At 32.8% G+C, this 23,382-nt stretch overlaps 4 protein-coding genes across 7 annotated transcripts; 2 read left to right on the top strand and 2 right to left on the bottom strand.

Annotated features, from left to right (window-relative positions):
- Positions 1-80: 80 nt before the first annotated feature.
- LOC127256567 (pentatricopeptide repeat-containing protein At5g48730, chloroplastic) lies at positions 81-4,355 on the bottom strand. The gene is made up of 4 exons (XM_051282632.1): positions 4,134-4,355; positions 2,576-2,984; positions 1,043-1,449; positions 81-922 (listed from the first exon to the last, which is right to left on the bottom strand). The coding sequence occupies exons 2-4, from the start codon at positions 2,948-2,950 to the stop codon at positions 244-246; spliced, it is 1,461 nt and encodes a 486-aa protein (XP_051138589.1). The 5' UTR covers positions 2,951-2,984; positions 4,134-4,355; the 3' UTR covers positions 81-243.
- Positions 4,356-5,596: 1,241 nt separating this feature from the next.
- On the top strand, positions 5,597-10,653 carry LOC127256565 (BRCT-containing protein 1). 2 transcript variants are annotated; one of them, XM_051282631.1, is made up of 15 exons: positions 5,597-5,687; positions 5,767-5,868; positions 5,988-6,050; positions 6,143-6,207; positions 6,679-6,776; positions 7,012-7,063; positions 7,223-7,315; positions 7,507-7,617; positions 7,966-8,263; positions 8,472-8,636; positions 8,766-8,932; positions 9,212-9,321; positions 9,630-9,688; positions 9,778-9,965; positions 10,320-10,653. In XM_051282631.1, exons 1-15 carry the CDS (start codon positions 5,630-5,632, stop codon positions 10,506-10,508), a joined length of 1,818 nt encoding a protein of 605 aa, XP_051138588.1. In that variant the 5' UTR covers positions 5,597-5,629; the 3' UTR covers positions 10,509-10,653. The 2 variants fall into 2 exon arrangements, with proteins under 2 accessions (XP_051138588.1, XP_051138587.1); XM_051282630.1 differs by having other exon boundaries at positions 8,472-8,932.
- Positions 10,654-11,552: 899 nt separating this feature from the next.
- On the bottom strand, positions 11,553-13,856 carry LOC127256564 (glucan endo-1,3-beta-glucosidase 8-like). Its single transcript, XM_051282629.1, has 2 exons — positions 13,432-13,856; positions 11,553-12,861 (listed from the first exon to the last, which is right to left on the bottom strand). The coding sequence occupies exons 1-2, from the start codon at positions 13,758-13,760 to the stop codon at positions 11,730-11,732; spliced, it is 1,461 nt and encodes a 486-aa protein (XP_051138586.1). The 5' UTR covers positions 13,761-13,856; the 3' UTR covers positions 11,553-11,729.
- Positions 13,857-15,536: 1,680 nt separating this feature from the next.
- On the top strand, positions 15,537-20,548 carry LOC127256563 (probable inactive purple acid phosphatase 16). 3 transcript variants are annotated; one of them, XM_051282628.1, is made up of 5 exons: positions 15,539-15,848; positions 17,755-17,967; positions 18,750-19,029; positions 19,111-19,276; positions 20,128-20,548. In XM_051282628.1, exons 1-5 carry the CDS (start codon positions 15,626-15,628, stop codon positions 20,338-20,340), a joined length of 1,095 nt encoding a protein of 364 aa, XP_051138585.1. In that variant the 5' UTR covers positions 15,539-15,625; the 3' UTR covers positions 20,341-20,548. The 3 variants fall into 3 exon arrangements, with proteins under 3 accessions (XP_051138584.1, XP_051138585.1, XP_051138583.1); XM_051282627.1 differs by having other exon boundaries at positions 15,537-15,848; positions 18,750-19,276; positions 20,141-20,548; XM_051282626.1 differs by having other exon boundaries at positions 18,750-19,276.
- Positions 20,549-23,382: the final 2,834 nt, after the last annotated feature.

Below are 23,382 nucleotides of genomic sequence, written 5' to 3'. Positions count from 1 at the left end.
CAATGATATTAGTGTAATATATTGTAAATTAGAAGGATATTTGTAATGTTAGATAGACAATACAATTATTACGGGACAGATTAAAATAAAAAAATAGATAGTAGATTAAGTTCTCATTGTGTCATTTAATAAATTTTTGTTTTTTTTATTTTTTTTTGTCTCGTAATAAAGCATTTATTTAACAAGTAATAGTATTATCTACCTTTATATTATATCCTAGTACGTACTCACATATATCGATCCTTACAACATCGAAAGTTTGTTCCGAAGTTCTTTAGCTTTGTTAGCCATTCCGCCAATCGAATACGCCTTCATCATTGTCCGGTACGTCACTTTATCGGGTTCGCACCCTCGTCTCGTCATCATCTCTATCACCCCTTTCATCTCCGCAAAACATCCCATCATTCCGTAGGCATCGACTAAACAATTAAAAAAAACGGTGTCGAGCATCACGTCCGAATTCTCGATAAACCGCAAAACGCTCGCGATTTTCTCGCCTTTCCCGGCGTTCCCGTAAGCTCGTACAAGCGAACACAGTGTCACGCAGTTCGGTTTGATCCTCTCCGATTGCATCAGCCGGAAGAGAAATTCCATCTGCTTTAGGTCGCCGGCTCGTCCGAAGGCATCGATCACGACGTTGTATGTGACGACGGTCCACGAGAAATGGTACCGCTGCATATACTGCATCACGGCGCTCATTTTCCCGTAGTTTTCGGATTTGCCGTAGGAATCGAGAAGGATGTTGAATGTCTTGATGTTCGGCTCGATCCCTGCGCTTTGAAACTTCTCGTAGCAGTTTTCCATCATTTCGATTTGTCCGCTCCCGCCGAACGCTCTTAGCGTCGAGTTCATCGTCCAAACGTCGGGTCGGCAATCCTTCCGCCTTAGCATTTCCACGAGCACCGATTCCATCTCCGTAAACCTGTTAGCAATCAAAATTTTACATCTGTTAGATAATGTAAATGACTTTATTTATCTACAAACGGGAGTCAGCCAACAATATTGTCGAACAATAAAGAAAAAAAGTTCGAAAATCGCATACTTCTTTGATTTTCCGTACGCGTCGAGGAGAGTATTGTACGTTATCGTGTTTGGATTGATTCCGCGTGACTCCATTTCCGAAACTAGAGATTTCACTCGGTCGAAGTCGTAAACATGAAGCAACGACTTAATGAGAATCGAGTATGTGTGGACGTCGGGTTGAGACGACCGCATCTCTTTCATCTTCTCGAGAATATGAAATGCTTCGTCAAAACGTCCGCTCCGACTATAGGCGGACATTAGAGCGGTGTAAGCTTCATGGTCGACAACGCAACCTTCGTCGATCATTGCCTGAAATAGCGTATGAGCTTTCTCGGGTTGCTTGCACTTTCCGAGCATGACGATTAACTTGATGTATATGCCGGAGTTCGGCTTGTACCAAAGTTGCTCTCGGAGAAGTTCGAAAACCTGTAAATCGTAGATTTCTCAAATATTAACTTTCGACAATGACTTCAAAAGGTAAACCGAGTTCGAGATGTCAATCCTCTAGATTTCGATGATCAATACAAAACAACCTATTCAAGAACATTCAATCAATTACCTTTCCTCTTTATTTCAAAGATCAATATAGACAAGAACATTCAATCAATTAGTTAGGTGACACAAAGTGGCAGATCGAAAGCAATATGAGTTGACATCAATCGAAACAACCGATCAGTTATGCTCATTCAAGCCTTTTCGTTTGCTTCGCTATCTCCCGGACCAACCGATCAATATATATCTCAGTTGGTCTAATTTCAAAGTTTCTATGTCCGTTTGTAGGTTTGTTATCCAAATTTGTACTATTCATACCATATTTCTCCTTAAAAGACACAAACAATTACTATTCATTTTTATATTAAACTAAAAATTGATCTTACATTCAAAATATCGCATCAATACCTATTTATATATACATTAAACAATTATTTCAATTCAAAATCTTACTATTCAAAATCAAAACCTAAAATTCAAATTCCACAAACAAACCAAGCCTATATTATGCACCATGAAAACAATTTATCCTCCTTCTGTAGACAAAAGAAATCCAAATCAAATATAAGCAGAAATCAAACAATTTCTAAATGTTTAAACATTCCAACACATCAAGGTTCTTAGAACTTCGGAAAGAAACTATATGCAAGAATAAAATTTGTTCCATTCCATATTTCCTACGGCACCGTCTCGGCATCCAAAACCGATTCCTACGGCACAGTCCTTTTATATCACATACAAGCACGTTGTATGGCATCATCAAGCACAGTTCAATTCCAGCTGATTCTCCAGTTTTCTTAACAAATTCAATACTAATAAGCTCTAACAAATCACAAACCCTCCCACACTACCAAGATTTCACAGCTCTTGTAGGATTTGTCTTTTATTTATTTATTAATTTCGATTCAGGTATGCATCTATGCAGGAATAGAAATATATTAAGCATGATGATACTGTTCTTAAGCTGTGACCTTTAAATTGAAACCTTCTTTTAACCAATCTTCAGAAAAAATAAATAAAAGCAGAGCAATCGACAATCAGTTGCTAAGCAATAACTAACCTTCAGAGCAGACTCCCAGCGTAAGGCAGTGATGCGCTCATGAAGAGCTTCGAGAACAGTCCTCGGCAACAGCTTTTTACTACCACCCTTCTTCTTCTCAATGACGGCCTTCGTGGCTTCTCTCCTCAATATAATAGAAATTGCTTTCTTTGAAGCTATTTTCCTGTTTGTTGCCTCCTTTCTCTCTATAGCTTCGGCATCCATCTGCTTTTTAAGGTCGACTCTTCTTTCAATTGAGGTAACCTGATTCTTGTCGTCACCACTGTCCATCGAGCAAATTGAGGATTGTGCATCAAACGTGGAGTTGCAGCGCTCTCGTGTCCTGCAGCTGAAGGGTGCCCGGAATGGATTTGTGATTCCGGCAAGGGAAGCCATGGCTATGACTATTGTGACTGGAAGTAAAGCCAAGCTGGACAAACACAGTTTCTTTAGCAACAGCCAATATGTAAATATATATATATAATTTACGGGAAACAAAATTGGAGCAACTAAACAAAATAGCAGTCGGTGTAACTCAAAAGTCAAAATAACAAGAACATCAATCGGGTGTGTTCCTTTTGAGATTTTCCCATATTTTTACAATTTAGTCTCCACGTTATCGAATAAAATACACATTGTCCTCTCATAAAATGTCACATAAGACATTATTTCAACCAAAAAAAAAAAATAATAATAATAATAAAAAATCAAACCTTCAAATTCAATTCAAACTAACAAGGAACGCCTTAAGAATTCCATCTACCCAGAATACAACAAACACATTGAATTCGGGCATAAATCAATCCAAATTGTCACGATCATGCAAAAGGTAAATGAAATTGAAATTGTACAGCAACAAGGATGTGAGATCTCACAAAATTAACAATCAAAAGATTATCACCAAGAAATCATGCTTCACCTATATTGAACAAGCAAATAAATCATTTCGAACTAGTACATTTATCCGGTGATATCTCTCCATAAAGGCCTCGTAAAGAGCAGTAGCATATAGAAAATAAAGGAAAAATTAAGGAATCCACTCCCTTTTCACAGGTAATAACTTGGAAAAAGATACTCTTAAAGTTTATAAAGCAGAAATGGAGTTATGAACTCCATCTTTAAAGATAGATCAACAAGACATTTGCAGCTTCGATAATGAAGTGCTTTTTTGAAGAATTACCAGCCACTAAACAAGATAATAACTACATAATGAATTTCATGCTCTACAGATACTTAGATTTAACACCAATCCTTAAACATAATAAGATAAATCCATAGACATTATGGTATTTCTTAAATCAAACAACACCGTCAAATGAGCATAACAAATAATTAGCAATTTCCTATTTCTCATGAATTTAACTTGAAATAGATGCATAAAAACATATACAGAATCACTAACCGTAGCATAACCTCAAGTAATCTGCATTGGAATTGATAATAGAAAACAATCCTAACCCCAATATTCAACAACAAACATTGAAATTAGAATCGATAACAGCTTCAAACCCTAAATACCATCAGGCACTGAAATTGATAACAGCAAATAATTACAAATTAGTGCAGGAATTGAGCTTACAAGGCTCCTCCCTTCTCCGAAAAAGCAGTAGAAGAAGACGACAACGACGGAGCCGGAGAGAAGAGGACAGCGAAAGTTGAAGAAGAAAACGATGAAACCAGATAAGAGGAAGAGAAGCTATGGAAGATGAAGATGTTGCCGGTGAACGCCGGTTGAGTAATGATACAATTGGAGTGGTTCAAACCGCCGGTTCTCCGGTTGGACCCGTGACGGGCTGTTTTTGATTAAAAAACCGACCGGTAGGGCACGTAAGAATTTCAAACACGTGCAACATTTTTGTCTGTAATAAAACATAAAATAAAAAATAATTAAATATAAAATATTTAAATAATACTATATTTAGGGTGTGTTTGTTTGAATGATTTGTGTGACTTTTTACTATTCATACAAATTTTCTTCCAAACACATTAAATCAAACACCTATTTTTTTTTTATATTATATTAAAAATTAATTTTATATTCAAAACATTATATCAATATATATTTAATGTTTATTTTAGGCTTTATTATCACTTAAATAAATATATATATACTACCTATGTCACCGCTAATCTATCCATTTGGATTTGACGGTCATTGTTTTTAATATTAAAAAATATTCTTATATTTGTATAATTTTTTTATAAATATCATTACATTAATATTATAAGACACCAATATAAATATTTTTGTCATTTTTCGTTGAATTATACTATATTTTGATATAATAATTAATATTTAAATATTAATATGCAAAAATTAAATGAATAGATTGGCGGTGCGAAATAGTATATTTTTTCATTATATTTTTTCAATCTCACTTATCATCTTTATCTTTTCAGTTTTGTCTCTTCACTTGTCTTTGTTATTTAGTTATTTTAATTTTAATTTAAAATTATTTTTATCATACTAATATTAGAGTTTGTTTTTTTAACAAATTTTTTTAAAATTATATATTTGAATTATGAGTTTCTTAAAATAAATTTTTTTTCTCACAAAATATTCTATCAAACATTATTTTTATATTAAATACAAATTATTTTTTTTTTCAAATGAAATACAACCTTAATTTTTTAAAACTATTATATTTAATATTATTAATTTAAATTTGTGTGTAGAAAACAAAATATTGCAAAGTAATTTATTCCCCACAGTTCTACTTACCATGTTCATTGTTGTCGTTTCTGTCAGTACTATATCTTATGTTATTTTTTTTAAAAATAATTATCCATTTTAATTTTATTTTAAATTTTTTAATTTAATTTTTTAAATTTAAATTAAATTAATTAATTATTTTAATCTTAATTTATAATTATTTATTTGATAAAATTAATTATTTTGGCTAATACAAATTTTAGGAGGGTTGGAGTAATTTGCAAAAGGCCATAACAAATTTTAAAAGAAAGTCCATTAATATCCCGCCAAAACCGTTGCCGCTAAATTTGTCTACTTCGAAATTCTTACCAAATCGCAGTCACATTCTCTGTAATCCCTCATTTTTGATCTTCCACCCACCAATGGCTCCGCGAAGAAGAAGGATCTCTGCACTCCCGTCTACATCTCCTATTTCAATCGGTGAACAGCAATTTCATTAATTTCCAATCCGACTTCACTCGTTTTTACCCGTCGTTTGATTCCGATTTTTGTTTCTCAGGGAACTGTGAAGTCACCGTTGAAGCCAAGAATTTCACTTCCGAATCGGATAAAGACACTGTCCAGATCATTCTTTCAAAATCTTCTAAAATCAGAATCTCAGGTAGGCTGTTTCTTTTAGTGCGATTTGCTGTTGGAAGTGATCGGTTTACTTGATTGTTGCCCTGTTTCCCTCTTTAAATCTATCATTGTAGTTTAAAATTTATTTATTGATTTTGGTAGTGGTGGAAAAGGAAAACGAGCAACACGATTTTGGGGCACAAGCCGCACAACCGAACCAATATGGTGATTGTTTTGCTTTTAATCTGTTTTAGACTTGAATTGTTTCTGGAGATGCTTTTGGATTGTGTATGATTATACAGTTCTTATTTTGCTAGGTGATTGCTATTTTTTGCTTGCAAACCCTAAAGATTCAGATGACCAAACTAAGTGTCTACTACAGGTATTTTTATAGTAAATTGTCAAATTACACAAACTAGAAAATGTTAGCTAATCTAGAATTTACTAGATCATTTATTCATTTTGTAATGTACAAACAGAGAAATTTCCAATTGAGCTGAAAAAATTATGAGACAAGTGATCGCTTTCCGTCTTGTTAATACATTCCTTTTGTTGTTGTTGTTGTTGCTTTTTTTTTTTTTTTTTGTGACAAATTTAGCACAGATATTACATAGCAGTGTTGCTGATTGGGCAAGTTTGTCTTATTTCAATTCCTGTTCTCATTTTCTTTCACTTTATTCAAATATATGAAAATCTGTCAATTGTGATCTTGACACTAGTTCCATCTAAATTTATAATGTTCGAGCTTCTAGCGTTCATTCAGACATTTCTTCATGTAAAGTTTGGCCTACAGTTTGAAGGCAAATACATTGACATACTCCATATGTGCATAAATTGCCTAATGTTGTTTCAGGAGGTACTGGCTCTTTACATGAATGAGCTACCTGCAATGAATTATGCTGCTAATACTGGAAAGCGATCGATGTTTCTTGAAAGATGTGTGACAAATGGGTAAGACAACTTTCTTTTTTTTTTCCCCTGTGCATGCATTATATGCTATGTTTACGTCTTCTAAACAATTCTATTCTGCTCCATGGAAAATTTTGCTATTGCCTTGCAAACTACAGTAATACTAGACGAACATATTCCATCATTTACCTTTAATGTTATTCAGAATGTTTCAAAATTCAAAATAGCCCTGGATCTATAAGATTAATAATTTCTATTTTTTGTTTTCTTCCTACAGGAAATATTGCACCTTACTTTTGAAGTCTAAGAATGATAAAGAATCTGAAGAGGTATAGTTTCTTTTGCTGCAATCCTTGTAATATTATATGACCTGTTTTCACCTGGGTTTGTTGGTTTGCATGATAAAGAATGGTAATGCAATTTCAGACATTGGAAACCTTCTGTCTCTTACACTGCTTGATTTTATTCCGGTCCTCCCATTTTGATAGGTCATTGGAGCAATCACTTATCAAATAATTCCAGCTGATACACAATATGCCGAGATCCCTCTTGCTGCTGTTAGCTCGAACTTTCAATGCAAGGTATAGATGTTTTGCATCTGCCTTTCTAAGCTAGAACTTCAATGCGACCATGCCTGATAGAATACTCTGAAAGTTCCACAATCTTTTCCTTATCTAATGATGTATATGCTCTATTAAACAAGTTCTGGCACTTCAAATGTTATAACTATTGCATACTTGTTTTTGTCTAAAGTTTACTTGATAAACTTCAGGGATTTGGTCAATTGTTATACTTGGAATTGAGAAGAAGACTGCAGAGTGTAGGCATCTGTTCTATATTCTGTTGGGGAGACAGAGAATCTGAAGGATTTTGGCTCAAACAGGTGCTTTCTGAATTATAGAATTGAAAGCTCGGTGTATTTGTGGAGCTGTCTATTGTTACTATAAATAAGTTTTCTGACGTGTCCATTCAATTTGTCCACTGCAAATATCTTTTCAGTAGTGAAGTGGATGCTTGGATCTATAGATCTTATGTACACCAAAGGATAATGTTTAAATTCCTTCAGAACTATAAGCATAAAAGCATCGATAAAGACATAAATTTATTCAGCTGTGTACAATACCTGCTTGATGGTGTAGACATATTTGATATTTTTGTTTCTAATTTATGTATAGACCTTATCTCATGCGGAGGTGTAGGTCTGGTACTAATGTACATTACCTGCCTGCAGGGTTTCAAAGGAATTGGTGAGGTGGATAAAAAGGGTAGAGCTCACAGACTCCCAATAAAGGCTGATGTTCGAAAAGCATTATGCTTTCCTGGTGGTTCAACCCTGATGGTGTCTCATCTTCTGAAGGATAATTTGCTTGAGCCAATAAAATTTCTGAAAAGGTGCTTACCATTAAAATCTCCTGAGCTAAATTATGAAAACCAAATGGACTATGCTCCACAGAATCCTGAGACTCCCAAAGAAGCTAATAAGAGACCACAGGATGAATCCTTCGAGTCTGAACTATTGCCTGTTAATGGTAAGCATTTTTATTAATCTTGAGGATTGAACACCTTTAAAGTAATACGAAGACTCATGATTTTGAATACGTTTAATCCAAAGCATCGATATGTCTTTATACTAGTGTGCTAAGGTTGAGATATTTATTGTGCATTTTAATGGTTTCTAAATTGTTACATGTTGATGCCAAGTGTGTCACATGTTCTTATGTTTTCTTACATTTTTAGGTTGTCAGAAGCTAGGCCCTTTGCCTATTGGTGGCGGTGTGGCTAATACTTTGGAAATGAGAGGTGGGAATGAAGACGATGACGATAACTATCGCCCATTGCTGGAAAATAAGAAAAGGATATGGGAAGCCTCATTGACCTCACTGAAATCCAAAAAAGTGAAGGGTGCACATTCGAGTGATTGTCAAATGGGTTTTTCATCTCCTGTTTTGACTAGTGACTGCAGAATCGAAGATTCTCTAGATGTAAATTATTTGTCTGCCAGTGGAATTAAATTTATACCTGATTCTTTAGGGACCAACTCATGCAGCAATAGCATGCAAGAAAAAGGTAATGAGTGCCGAACCGGTAATATCACCAATGAGGACTTTGGTTACACAGAAATTCCATCTGCAGCTAAATGCTGTCGAATAATGCTGATGAACATTGCTGATGAAGATAAGAAATCTTGTCTAACCAAGGTACTACGTACAGACAGCTTTCAGGATATTAATGCCTTGAATGTGATAAGCTTTAGAAGCAACTTTTTAAGTATTACTAGTATTTTATGATGTTAAATTTCATCTTTCTTTCCTAAATCCTTGATTCACTGATATTCTCTGTTTGATTCTGAATGATTTTGCAAATACAAGTTTTCATAAGCCTATTTCCTTCTCATCTAATAGCATATCCTTTTAACTCGGAAGTTACGATATTAACATTTTCTCATCACCTTTCTTTGGTAATTTCTGTTGAATTAGATAATTGAAGATCTTGGTGGAGTTGTTGCTTCTGAAGGAAATGAATGCACACATGTTGTCACAGGAAAAGCTAGAAAGACATTGAATTTTTGCACTGCTCTCTGTTCAGGGTAAGTTCTTCGAACTAATATTATCTTACTTCCATAAAATATGTACTCGCATGGAATTTATTTTCTCCTTCTGCCTTGGCCTCCACAATACATATAACTCATTCTCAAATGTTCTAAATATTTATAGTAGATGGGCTGGAAAAATTCTTGAAAAAGCATGACTAGGACTTGTTGGGAATTTTTTTTGTTTTGGCCATGAGGAATGTATCAAGAACCTTTTTGTTGTGTTCATGCTTCAATTTGGTGATAGGCCTTCGTATTTATGTGTTCTTGTCAATGCATGTTCTGATATGAAATGGTCTACGCAGAGCATGGGTCATTGTGCCTGGATGGTTGAAAGAAAGCTTCAAGAAAGGAAAATTTGTCGGTGGGTCCTGTTTACATACATGATAATTATAATTTATATACATGCTCTTATGCTTGCTGGGGCTCAAATATGCTCACACTTTTCTGCAGATGAAACTCCTTTCTTTTTGGTCGATGAAGATTACAGGATTAAGTGCAAAATGGAGCTTAAAGATGCAGTTTTTAGAGCAAAAGCAGCTCCAAATGCGCTGCTTAAAGGTCTTGATATATGGCTGGCAAAGCACGTTCAACCTCCGGCCATTACTCTGTCCGCCATTGTTAAGGCTGCTGGAGGAAATGTAAGTTGGTAAAGCAATAAAATAGTAATACTATCTATTATGATCGAACAAGATACTAAAGAAATGGTGTTGGTGACAATGCTAACTAAAGCTGAATATTATTCACATGCTATTTTTACGATCATCTTGTTCCTTGATATATGATCAAATTTTAATTTGAAACATATCTCTGGAAGAATATATATGTATATATATTTTGAATTTATATTCTCTCTATTGTGCATCCCCTTTGGAGGCTTGATGTTATGCCAAATTACATTTGTCTGCTTTTATGATTGTGACAAGTATGTGTAAGATAATACGATAACTCTATTACTGTTCTTCTAAAAATTTCTTTTGGCATAAAATATTAAGGTCATCCGGACACAAGATGAAGTAAAGGATACATCAAAAACAATCTTTTTGGCTTGTGAAGAAGACATGGATGAAGCCTTATTAGCAGCAAAGCTCGGGATATGGACATTCAGCAGTGATTGGCTTCTGAACTGTGTCATGAGACAAGAACTTGATTTTGACGCTCCTAAGTTTGCCGAATCTCTCTAATCTGCACGAAGATACGGAAACAGTCTTCTGTTTTGATTTTATAAAAAGTACATATGAAACATCATTTTCTGGTGGTTATATTTTTTGACACTTCCTTTTGGTATGACTCTAAATTTATGAAATGCTGCTGATGCTTATTTTTGTTCGATTGCTGTATATATCGAGTTGAACTAGTGATCTTTCCATGGTATTAGCAATTTGTTTATAGGTTACTAGTATGTATATGGATTTTACTTTAGTAACAAAGGATGGCTGTTGATCCTAATCTAACACTAGAACAATGAAATTATATATATAGCATTTGTAGACGGGGAGCTTAAATTCGAAGATTTGATCACGTGGTGGCAATAAGTTATCTTTGCTACGTTGATCTGACTATTATCCGGCAGGAATACTTAACTGCGATTAATCATATCTTTTTGAGTTTTTTCATAAATCTAACCTTGCATTTCAGCTGAAGAAAACTGTAATCAGTCTCCTTTTCCTGCAGTTTTGGCGACGAATCTTGTAACTTGGAAAACAGGTATGCTGAATGTTTTCGGAAGGTGGATTTTGGATAGGCATTGATCAAATGGCACGTACGAGCATAAGCTCAGATGCTTCCAGTTTCTGTTATAGTTCTTTTGTGCATATATGACACTTTAGTCATCGGTATCCTACAGTAATGTGCTTGGAAGACATTGTCACCGGGGAAGATCGATTCCAACAAAGCTGGATGTCGGGATGAGCTCAAGGTACGACACTTTTTATTGGTGAAACTGAAATGGTGTTGGCTCTCCCTAGGCAAGTGTTACTTATAAGTTCATAGATCCATTTTCGAATATTTACTTCCCCTGCATTTTTTAGTGTTCTGTTCTCCGATTCGATTAACATTTTGATTCCATTTTTCTTGCTTCTATCTGGTGCTGTTATTCTGCAAATTCCTAAACAACGATGACGAAAAGAATTCATATTCGAGTTTGATTATGTTTGTTTTCGAATTATTCTGCTTATTTGATGATGACAGGTAAATGTACTGTGGACACTCCTAACTGCAGGAGTTTTCGACAAGAACCCGCGAATGGTATGTTTTGACATTGTATTTGTTGAGGAGGATTTCATGACTGCATCCCTACATTCTGGCCAGGATGATTATATGTATCATGTATATATACACATAGATACACCAGCTATGGAGATATAGATACAACAAAAATATATATATATATATACCTGTGTGATTCAGTTCAACAGAAGAGCCCAAAACAAAGACATGAAAAAGACTGAGGTTTTGGTAAATCTGTTGATCTGATTGCCTCCATTCTTGCCCATATCTTGCTGACCTTTAACTACTTCGACAGGGAAGATGCAGCCGCCGACAGTCGGGTTATCGGTGATGACTCTTCCGAGGCCCTCGAAGTCGCAGGCGTCCTCGTCCTGAAATTTCGACTGAAAATACATGTTGAATGCATAGGAAACATTCTGCATGAAGGTGAGCTGGCTGCAGGACCCCCCGGGGGCGAGGCTGGTGCAGTCGGCCTTCGAACATGCAAACTGAAAATGCTTGTTGACGAGCGTCATGTCCGTCAGGTTCCCGTCGAAGACACACCATCTCTCCGGCATTCTCATGATCCCCTTCGCCGTTGTCGGAAAAATGTCGCGGCCCTGCCCGGAAAGATCGATTTTGTACTTTGGATCGCCGTAGGACGTGTAGATCCCCCAGTGGCGGGAAAACGGGTACTTGTATGGCATTCGATTTTCGTCGGCGAGCGAGTTCAAGAAGGCGTTGATGGACCTTCCGGGGGCCATGGGAGTTCCTCTGTTGCTGGCTACCCATGGGAGGAATGTTTTGTAGAACCTCTCGGCAGTCGAGGTGTTGGCACCGGGATAGCCGTCGGTAGGCCATCCGACGTTCCCGATGACGAGCTCGATGTCGCCGGCGCCGTATTTGGTCATCGCCCAGAGGTAGGAGTCGTAGAGGAACTCGACGGCGTTGGTGTAGATCTTGCCGTTGTCGTTGATGACGATGCTCGATTTGCCGTCCATGAAGGCGAATTCGGGGTTGAGGAACGTGTTCTCGGTGACGAACGAGATGGGGAACATTTCGAGGAACAACGGGCTGCGGTTGGTGCGGAGGATGTCGATCGTTCTGTTGATTTCGGCTCGCATTTCCTCGTTGAACTCCGCCAACGATGGCTTTGTCATGTTGAACTTGAACGCCGCCTCCGTCATCCCGATCGTCACCTTGATTTGTTCGCCGTACCCGGCTTCGTTCAGCGCTAGCTGGACATTTTGCATTGCGGTTATTGCCGTGTCCATCACCGTCTTGTTCGTCAACCCGTCTTTGAATAACTCGTTTCCCATCACGACGTACCTACATCGATGAAGAATCGAATGGTTCGTTAGATTATTTATATTATCGATACGTCGATTTTCCCACCTAGTGCCTACGTCGAAGAAGAATCGAATTATCCATCAGATCATTTTTTTATATGATCGACTCGTCGACTTCCCTAGAATGTGCCTAAATCGAAGAAGAATCGAATGATTCTTCAAATTATTTTCTATATTATCGACACGTCGACTTCCTTACGATGTGTCTACATCGAAGAAGAATCGAATGGTTCATCATATCATTTCTTATATTATCGACACGTCAATTTTCCCACCTATTGCCTACATCGAAGAAGAATGGAATGATTCTTCACATCATTTCTTATATTATCGACTAGACTTCTCTTTACGTGTAAGGTGAATTTACGCTATATACAAATCTTGTACGTGGGAGATTACAAAGAAGAGGTAGTATGACTTCTACTTCTGATATCATGTAAACGACTATTTTACCTGACGTTAGAAACAGTGAGATAAAGCTTAAATTTAAAGAAATATGATCGCTTATTATATATATATATATTATGAAATCAACCAACAGTTTTATTACCTGACGTTAGAAACGTTGAGATACGGGCTTCTAGTCCGCACCCATTGCCTCGCAGTGTCGATCGAGCTGACGACGCTGGTCTGAAAAATCCCGACGCAGAGCTGGATGCCGCTCCCGGCGAAGGCTTTAAGGATGTCTTCCTGCGAAGTATAGACCCGAGCCGCGGATATGTTGTTTTGCAAGAGAAGATCGACCACCATGGATGGTATCAATCTTTGGGCACTCACTCTTCCCCAATTCATCCCTATCGACCCCGCCATGGCGCCACGTGTCGAAAACGCGACCGACAACGCCAATGTAAGAACCAGCATTGTGTTCTTGGCAGCCATGGAGGATCGACCGATTGATTGATTGATCGATCGATCGATTTCTTGCCTGAATTGAGCCTGAGACGACGATTTTTCTCGGACCCAATTCAGGTACGAAGTTATTTGAGGGGAAGAAGATGAATGTGGTTAGTTAGTTTGTTCGATCGATCGTTCGTTGGATGTCCAAAGATAGATGTGTTTTTGGTTCTTGCATTACAACTTAGGACACTTACCCTTTGTGTCTATATTTAGTAAGTGAACTGCGTGGACATAAAATATTGCCGTATTAGAGCATCTCCAACCATGCTCCATATCAGGCGTTCTAATACAATTTTTGCTGCTGAGCTGCTGAGCTGCTCAAATCTAGCGACATTCCCAGCACCAAATTTAGAGTTTGCTACAGTGCAACACCATTTTGGTGTTGCACTGTAGCAAACGCTATTTTTTTTTTTTTAAATTATAAATTTAATTTTTATTTTTTAAAATTTGTTTAAATTTTATTTTAAATTATAAAAATAAAAAGTTGTTTAAAATAATAGAAAAAATTGAATATTTGAAGAATAAAAGTAAAAAATAGAGTTATGGTTGGAGTAAAATTATTGTAGCAACTGCATATTTGGAATTAAAACCGGATAAATGGAGATGATGGGTTGAAGATGACCTAGTTGATGAATCTAATAGTGAGTGGTAGTGATGAGACCATGTTGCAGGGGTCAACTTGATTAGGGATGTCAATGGGCCAGGTCGGATTGGACCCGAAATTCGAATTGGATCCAATTATATTTTGATTTGAATATACTTAGAATTTGACCCGAATAATATTCGATAAGACTCGATGGATCCGACAAATTCAAACAAATTTTTTACAATTGTTAAAATTGGATCCGAACCTGACATGTATTAAAATTTATGTATTTTATTCAAAATGTTATAATAAAATAATAAAAAACAACTAAATTAAACTAAAAACATAATGTAATTTATATATTATTAAAAATTATTTTTCATATATATCGAATCTAGATCCGGATAGGGTCACTTTGGACCCGATAAAGATACACAATACCTAACCCAAATCTGAATTTAATATCGGAATAATTGAACATGACCCAAATAAATAACTCCTAATATGCTAAACTTGATTATGTGTGTTAGAGGTATTATTTATTTATTTATATTTGAAATGATATGAATGTGATGTTTCGATGGATTTTAAGAATTAGTAAATAAATAATTTTTTTATTTTTTTATTTTTCATTATTATAAAAAGAAGTTTTTATTCTTTTCTTTTTGTTAAATTTTATATTGGATCAAATGAACATAGGATGAGTGTTCATCTTCGTTGAAATGGTCATTTAATATTTTCAAAACACACCTAAGTTTGTTTATTTATTTTTTATTAAAAAAAAAAAAAAAAAAAAACGTACAACATCGAAACCATCGTCCATTCATTATCATCAATCAAAGCATATTCTCTTCGGCTCCGGATTTTTCCCTTAAACCAAAATAATAATAATAAAAATAATACTATCTCCGTCCCGGGTACCATATTTGCTACACTGTTGATATAGTATTTTAGAATAGATATAATCAATAGATAATTAAGAACATATTAGTGAAAATAATTATTTATAATATAAATAATTATAAATTAAAATTAAAATAATTAATTAGTTTAATTAAAATTTTAAGAAAATAAAATTAAAAAATTTAAAATTAAAGAAAAGTGACATGTAGGATAAAAATTCAACCGATCGAGTAATAAATATAAATAAACAAATAAATAAATTTACATTTTCTAAAATTATTCGGTCGAATCCAAATTGCAAACATTTTAGAAATTCGATCCCCCATTTCGATTTCTCCACCAAACCCTTAACGCAACCATGCCATTACTGCCGCCGATCATCTTCCTGATCTTCCCAATCATCCTCGCCGCCGTCGCGCCGGAGAATAATGACGGCGGCCGCCTCCGTATGGGCGCGGCGTTGAAGGTTGCGGTGTTCGCGGACCTGCACTTTGGCGAGGACGCGTGGACGGCGTGGGGCCCGCAGCAGGATTTGGATTCAGTTAGGGTTATGTCGACTGTGCTCGATCAAGAGCACCCCGGTGAATCGTTTTGCTCTTACCTCTATTTTTTAATTTAATTTTTTTTTAATAATAATTTATGGAATTTTTTATTATATTATTATGATGATTGTGTCTTGCTGTTGCTGCTGCTAGATATTGTTGTTGGGAATTGCAGTTGAGTTTCTTGTGGAAGGTGAACCAAAGGATGGTTTGTGGATTAATTAATGGTTTCTGTTAATGTAAAGTTTGAAAGAAACATTATTAAATAAAGGTTTAAATTAGTCGCAAGTTTTATACAAATAGAAAACATAAAATGTTTAGATGGTTTATTTTTTAATAAAATAAATAAATAAATAAATATTCAATTATTTATTTATTTAAGATATTTTGCTTTTTTATTTGTATAAAATTTGTTTATTTAGAACCAAATATGAAGGAATATGTTTTCTACAAATTTTACATTAACAAAAGTGGTTTTACGCAATATGAATAATTGATTCGAATTAAATCGAAATTTAAAATTTGGTTACTTCTTCTATTCCACTTAAATTGTCCATTTTTTTACTTAGACACTGAGTTTTATGTATTGGATAATTAGTTAATAATTAAAAAATGTATAAGTAAAAATAATTATAATTTAATAAAAATAAATTATATATTAAAATTAAAATGACTAAACAGTTTATTTAAAATAAATTTTTTTATAGATTATGAATTTTAAAATGTGAATAAATTGTATAATTATATTTTAAAAAAATAAATTATGTGAGATGGAAGAAAGTAGAAAAAGTGACAACAAATTAAGTGAGATGGAGAGAGTATAATTTTTGGATTAATCAGATTTAAAATTTGGTTTTTTTATGGTATAAGGAGTGATTTTTTTTTTTTGTTGATTTTAACTTTTGATTTTGAAGTATTACAACTTACATGATATAAAATAATTTAAATAGACACAATATATAATTTGAAAATCTTGTGTTGAAATTAAAATAACATTATTTAATAAAAATCAATTTTAAATTACAATTAAACAATCTCCAAAATCTAAAATATATAACTCTTCTCTAATTGTCTGCTCAAATAATTGTACGAGTTTTAATAAAAGTACGTAATAAACTATTACCTTTTGCTTTTTATAGTAAAAATTTTAAAAAAAGCATATTACTTTTTTGTTAAATTTATTTGGATACGATGATTTAGTATATAAAAGTGTTATTCCGAATATATATTTCTTTCGTTATCCAAATTTATATTTATATATTTTTTTATTTTCATAAAAATATTTTCGTTATTTTAGGAAAAAAGTACATTTTTGTACTTTTTATTATAGAAAACAAAATATAACAATTATTATTTACTTTTATTAAAATTTATATCCACATATTTGAGACACATTTTGATGACGGAGAGAGTACATTTATTAGTTATATTTACTTTTAGCACAATATTTTACATATTATAATTTTGATAATTTTTTTTTTTACTATTTTGCCCTATTTTGGGATGATTTTATGAATGGCACTTGGAAAAGAAGGTAAAAATAGGAAAAACTGTAAAAGTATTAGGACATCCAAAGTTCGGAATAATAGCAAGAAATTTGGAACATAATATTGTTATCGACCTGTAACTACCCATAATTCAAATATTGTTTAAATTTTCCATATGCATTTTTTTTGTTCATGCTCTTTTATATTAATTTTTTTATTACATGGAATCCGCAATGCGCTACTCTTCGAGGGCGTACTGTAGGAATCCCCTGTGGAGCGTAATAGCCTGCCACTTTTGTATTATGCTTACATGTATTCATTATTTGAATTGGAGGTATGAAATGAAACTATTTGTGGTAGATTGGGTAGTTTTTGGTTAGAAAACACAACCTCAATGAATAGCCATTGATCTTGATTTTAGTCGATGTAATGTTCTAACAACTGTCCGGCCGCGGCAGATTTTGTTATCTATCTTGGGGATGTGATCACTGCCAACAATGTAATGACAAAGAACGCAACCTCGTATTGGGATCAGGCGTTGTCGCCTGCAAGAGACAGGGGAATACCGTACAGCAGTGTTTTTGGGAACCACGATGATGCGGCGTTTGAGTGGCCGTTGGAGTGGTTTTCCGATGCCGGAATTCCTGAAGTTCACTGCCCCGAATCAAAAAGTGAGTTCTATTGTCTGAAATTTATGTTGTAAGAATGGGAAAGCTTAGTTCAGTCGAATTTCGCAATATTAGTTGTGTTGTAATTTACACACTTGCATAGTTTCGAAAATTATACTAGGTTTGGATTTTCGGTTTTAAGTTTGAAAATAGTAAAAATTTTACTTTGGGTGTTTTAAGTTTGAGTGGCCGTTGTGTATTTGTTTGTGGGTTTGAATTCTTAAATAGTAAGAAGTTGAATTTGAATAGTTGTTTGATGTGATATAAATAAAGATTGATGTGATGTTTTAAATGTATAAATTTGTAGTATAATATAAAAAAAAAGTAATTATTTGATCCTATATTTTTGAAAGGAAAAAAGAAACTGAATAATAAAAATCTTAAAACCCACAAAAGAGCACAAATGTGATATAAATGGATGTTTGAAAAAATTAATTCTTTTTGTGTAGTAATTAGATATTTGTTGGATCGTTTTGTGGAGAAAATTTATGGTAAATAGTGGGAGACTAAAATTAAACTTTGAAACATGCCCGTAATGTTTATATAGTCGTAGATGTAATACGGGATAATAGCCCCGGTTTTCGCCTGTAACTTTTTTCTTGAAATGATGTGTGCATCAGCAATACAAAAAAAATAATATATTTATAACGAAATTTTATGTCTAAAGTTAACGTAGCTAACGTAATTTCATCTCTAATTCTGTCGTAATGTTATTAATAACGGAAAAAAATGAATTTAGAAATAAAAATAATTCGTTACAAAAATATTATTTTCTTGTAGTGCAGGTGGCGACGAGTGCAGCTTTAGAGGGACGGCGCGGTTGGAATTGTCGAGAAGCGAAATTCAGTGCGATCCCACGTTATCTTACACGAAGGGCGGTCCAAAAACTTTGTGGCCTAGTGTTTCGAATTATGTCCTAAAAATTTTGTCGCCGGGTGATGATGAAGAAGATGTTCTCCACATGTATTTCTTTGATTCGGGAGGTGGTTCATATCCTGAGGTTATATCGAATGCCCAAGTAAAATGGTTTCAGCAAGAATCTCAAAAAATCAACCCGGGCTCGAGGTGGATGAAGATCGAGACCTTAATTCCCGAGCCGGATTCTTTTTTTTCGATTGTTGATTTGTCGGATTTTTTAATTTTTAGGGTTCCGGAAGTTATATTTTGGCACATTCCGAGCAAAGCTTATGAAGTAGCTTCGAAGCAACGGTTGGAAGGACGTTGCGTTGGATCGATTTTCTTGGAAGACGTCGCCGCTCAAGAAGAGGAAATGGGAATGATGAGAGTTCTCGAGGAAAGGGCTTCGGTTAAGGTAAGTTTTTTACGGTTGTATATCTATCGCTATCTCGTTATTTTTATTAATTTGGTCGCAAAAAATTTTTGAACATAAGGTTGTCTCCCATGTAGTTCTAATAAATGCATCATTGTCGGGTGAAAAATATGTAAATATGATAAGATACAAATGTATCCTTATACTAGTTTGTTTGGTTGTGTTTTAGAAATACTAAAATTTGAATAGAAATAATTGTTTAATACAATAGAAATAGAGACAAAAACAACTAGTAGATGAATAGTAAAAACATGCACTCCTTTGTCATTTAAATTTATTATTATTATTTTTTGTTGTCATATAAATTTATTTTAGTTTTATTTTTTGAAAAAAAAAATAACATTTTTTTTAAAAATTCTTCTTTAACCTAAAAGGTAAATTTTTTTATTTTTATCTATTTTTTCTAAAACTCGTGTCCGGTCAAATGAGCATATAATTAGATGACGGAGAGAGTATTAAAAAACAAAACCAAACAAACTTGAATCGTGCACACGGTTTCATGAAAGATTGGATGTTCGAACTTTGCTTGAGTTTGGCTCGTTAATCATAGTTGAGTCTAAGTCGATCTCAAAAATATATTTGAACAACAATTATCATGTTATGTCAGTTAGGCTCGATAAATGCTTGAATTCGTTTACCAATTAAGCGAGCTTGAGTTCAACCCGATTAAAAGTTCAATAAGTTTGAGTTTAAAAATGAGCTTGGGTTTGAATAGCAATTCTAGATGTAAATCATGCACAAACTTTTGCTGAGCAAATAAACTTTTAAGTGAGATAGTCATTTTATGTGCTGATCATTTTTAATTAATTCATAATATTTCGATTGTGTATAAGGCCGTGTTTGTAGGACACAACCACGGACTCGATTGGTGTTGTCCTTACAAGAGCCTTTGGCTATGCTTTGCTCGCCACACTGGCTACGGTGGATACGGGACATGGCCTAGAGGGGCAAGACTTTTGGAAATTAACCGGGAGCCGTTTTCCCTAAAATCGTGGATAAGAATGGAAGATGGAGAAACACATAGCCATGTTCTTTTGAGCTCTTGACGATTTCTTTTTCATTTCCGCCATCTAATGGCGCGGGATTTGTATATATTATACAATGCTTTGTGTGTGTGTGTATATATATATATATATATTTGTTCTTCGAAATGTTCAATATTAATCGAAGCGACATAAAGGAATTGCTCTTAATTGTGACTAGGGATGGTTCAATGTACTATTTCATCCGCCTTTAAGGATCACATTTTCATTTTGCGTCATTGTACTTAACATTAAAAATATTCTTATATTTGTATAATTTTTTTTTATATATATATATAAATGTCATTCTATTAGTATTATAAGATATTAATGGAAGTATTTTTTTGTATTTTTTAAAATTTGTACTATGTATTAATATAATAATTAATATTCAAATATCAATACGCAAAAAGTAAATAAGACTCTTAGAATTGGCCATAGGTAGTAGTATATTTGGAATTTTGTATACAAATACAAAAAAAATTATATGATTTTGGAGAGATTTTTTATTATGATATAATTTATACGTAAGTTATGTTAGAAATAAGAAAATGATCCTACATCTGACGTCATGATTGCTGTGAGCTTTCTAAAATTATATAGGTAATATAAAAATAATAAATATGTGTAATATATTATTTTTTTAAAAAAAAATATGTTATTTATTTATTTATTTTTTTAGAAAAAGAACACATCGTAGTACTCTTGTGTAATTATATTTATTATGTTGACTCGTGATGGTGAGGTCATGGTTTAAACTTTGACGGTTTCAGGTCACCTGTCACATATGGTTTACCTGTGTGACTTGCCGAGCCTAGTTTGCGGAATATTATGTTCCGTTGAGAATTTACTAGGGTGTGTTTGTTTGGAGGATTGAATTTTCAATCCACTATTCATCTAATTTTTTTTTTCAAAAATATCAAATCAACCAACTATTTTTTATTTTTTATATTATACTAAAAATCAATTTTACATTCAAAATATTACATCATCACCTATTTATATCACATCATACGACTATTTAAATTTAAAATTTTTACTATTTAAATTTCAACTCAAAGTTCAAACCCCAAAGAGAATTAGATAGAAAGTATAACTTACAAAACAGAATATTGTTAATTTATATTTGAAATTAAAAAAACAAATAAAATTATCTGAGTTTTAAATTTAACTAGTCATTATGATATGAATATAGATTGACTTAATATTTTAAATTTTAAAATTAAATTTCAATATAATATAATAAATATTGAATTTCATATTTTCAATAAATTTATTTTTAAAATAGAAAAAACCGTGAAAAAAAAGCTTACAAGGACATCCTTGTCACCCCAAAGGTGTCACAATTCTTGGGATAATATAATAGCTGAATTATGGTCATAATTCGAATAGTATAATAATATTGTTGACTGAATCTAGGGTTTCGTGCATCACATACTATAATGATGATGATGATTATTATTATTTAATTTATATTTTATTATTATTATTATTATTATTACTTTCCACTATATGGGTTGCATCATTTGACATTACAACTTTTGTCAATCTTCATCCATCCTATTCATCGCCCAATTCTTGAATTAAAAATAAATCAAGATTAATTATACTACAAGAAAAAATTATTTTTTATAAATATAATTAAAATTTATTAATTTTGGTTTCAATATAAAATTTATATCACTTTTGATTTTAATATAATCAAAACTTATCAATTTTTTGTCCAAGTATAACCAAAACTCATAATTCTTGGTCCAAATATTTTTTTTTTTTTTTTTTTTTTTTTTTTTTTTTTTTTATCAATTTTAGTTATAATATAACCAAAACGCATCATTTTTTATCCAAATATAATCAAACCTTACTTTTTTGGTCCCACCGTCAACAAACCGACAGAAAATGTTGACTTGAACTTGCAAGATTGTGCAATTTATTCGAATATAAATATAATGTTTGATTTCTTTTCACGTCAACATTTTCTGTCGGTTTGTTGACGGTGTGACCAAAAAAAAAGATTTGATTATATTGAGACGAAAAATGATGAGTTTTGGTTATATTGAGACTAAAATTGATAAAAAATTTATATTGGGACAAAAAATGATGAATTTTGATTATATTGAGACCAAAAATGATGAATTTTGGTTATATTGAGACCAAAATTGATAAAAATTTTATTTTGAAACCAAAATTGATGAATTTTGATTATATTGAGACTAAAAATAATTTTTTCCCTTATACTATTTTACTTGAGCATTAAGAATAAGAAATTAAATAAAGTAAAAAAATTGAGAATATTATAAAAACTTTATTAAAAAATTGATGTATTTCCTCCATCCCATTTACTTTGTCCTCATTTCACTTTTATTTGTCCCATTTATTTTGTTATTTCTTTAAAAAAAATTATACACTTTAATCTTATTTAAATTTTTTAATTTATATAATTTTTTTAATTTTAATTAGTCTGATTAGTTGTTTTAATTTCAATACTATGTACAATTATTTTTATTAATAAATTTTTAATTATTTATTAATTATATCCCTCATAAATTCTCGTATCTACGGTAAAAAAAACACTGTAGCCGAAACAGAAGGAATATAAATAGAAAAAATAACAGCAATTTTATTATTATTTGTTAAAGAACGGGTAATAAAAACATGAGTGAATAAAGTTACTTAATAAAGTAGATTGTACATAAGTTTGATTAACAATAAAAAAAATTGAGACTTCGGCTTTGTTTACTTGCCGAATTTTATCCTGATTTTATTATTTCGAATTATTTTTTTCTCAATAAATTTTAAATCAAATAATAATTTTTTATTTATTTTATTACATTAAGATGTAATTTTATTTTTAAAATATCACATTAATATATATATTTATATTATATCAAACAACTATTTCAGTTCAAAATTTTACTATTTAAAACAAAAACAAAAAATCATAATCTTACGAGTGAAAACATAGTATTATTCATAAAGACATTCTTAAAAAAACATTGATTCAGTACCTTATTTTTCTTTTAATATTCATAAGAAAAAACTTATTTTTGATTTAAAATATTATATTTA

This window comes from Andrographis paniculata, unplaced genomic scaffold, assembly GCF_009805555.1.
Source record: "Andrographis paniculata isolate CXL003 unplaced genomic scaffold, ASM980555v1 Contig56END, whole genome shotgun sequence".
Classification (NCBI taxonomy): domain Eukaryota; kingdom Viridiplantae; phylum Streptophyta; class Magnoliopsida; order Lamiales; family Acanthaceae; genus Andrographis; species Andrographis paniculata.
The sequence above is the reverse complement of the archived record's forward strand: the minus strand, read 5'-3'. Positions and strand labels throughout refer to the sequence as shown.

Excerpts from the sequence above, each read along its gene's own strand:
- LOC127256567 (XM_051282632.1), bottom strand. The coding sequence starts at position 2,950 with ATGGCTTCCCTTGCCGGAATCACAAATCCATTCCGGGCACCCTTCAGC. Across the intron at positions 1,450-2,575 it reads GCTGGGAGTCTGCTCTGAAG|GTTTTCGAACTTCTCCGAGA; the intron begins GTTAGTTATTGC and ends TACGATTTACAG. Across the intron at positions 923-1,042 it reads GCGTACGGAAAATCAAAGAA|GTTTACGGAGATGGAATCGG; the intron begins GTATGCGATTTT and ends GATTGCTAACAG.
- LOC127256565 (XM_051282630.1), top strand. The coding sequence starts at position 5,630 with ATGGCTCCGCGAAGAAGAAGGATCTCTGCACTCCCGTCTACATCTCCT. Across the intron at positions 7,064-7,222 it reads ATGATAAAGAATCTGAAGAG|GTCATTGGAGCAATCACTTA; the intron begins GTATAGTTTCTT and ends CCATTTTGATAG. Across the intron at positions 9,322-9,629 it reads TGCACTGCTCTCTGTTCAGG|AGCATGGGTCATTGTGCCTG; the intron begins GTAAGTTCTTCG and ends TGGTCTACGCAG.
- LOC127256564 (XM_051282629.1), bottom strand. The coding sequence starts at position 13,760 with ATGGCTGCCAAGAACACAATGCTGGTTCTTACATTGGCGTTGTCGGTC. Across the intron at positions 12,862-13,431 it reads CTCAACGTTTCTAACGTCAG|GTACGTCGTGATGGGAAACG; the intron begins GTAATAAAACTG and ends TCATCGATGTAG.
- LOC127256563 (XM_051282626.1), top strand. The coding sequence starts at position 15,626 with ATGCCATTACTGCCGCCGATCATCTTCCTGATCTTCCCAATCATCCTC. Across the intron at positions 15,849-17,754 it reads GCTCGATCAAGAGCACCCCG|ATTTTGTTATCTATCTTGGG; the intron begins GTGAATCGTTTT and ends CGGCCGCGGCAG. Across the intron at positions 17,968-18,749 it reads TCACTGCCCCGAATCAAAAA|GTGGCGACGAGTGCAGCTTT; the intron begins GTGAGTTCTATT and ends CTTGTAGTGCAG.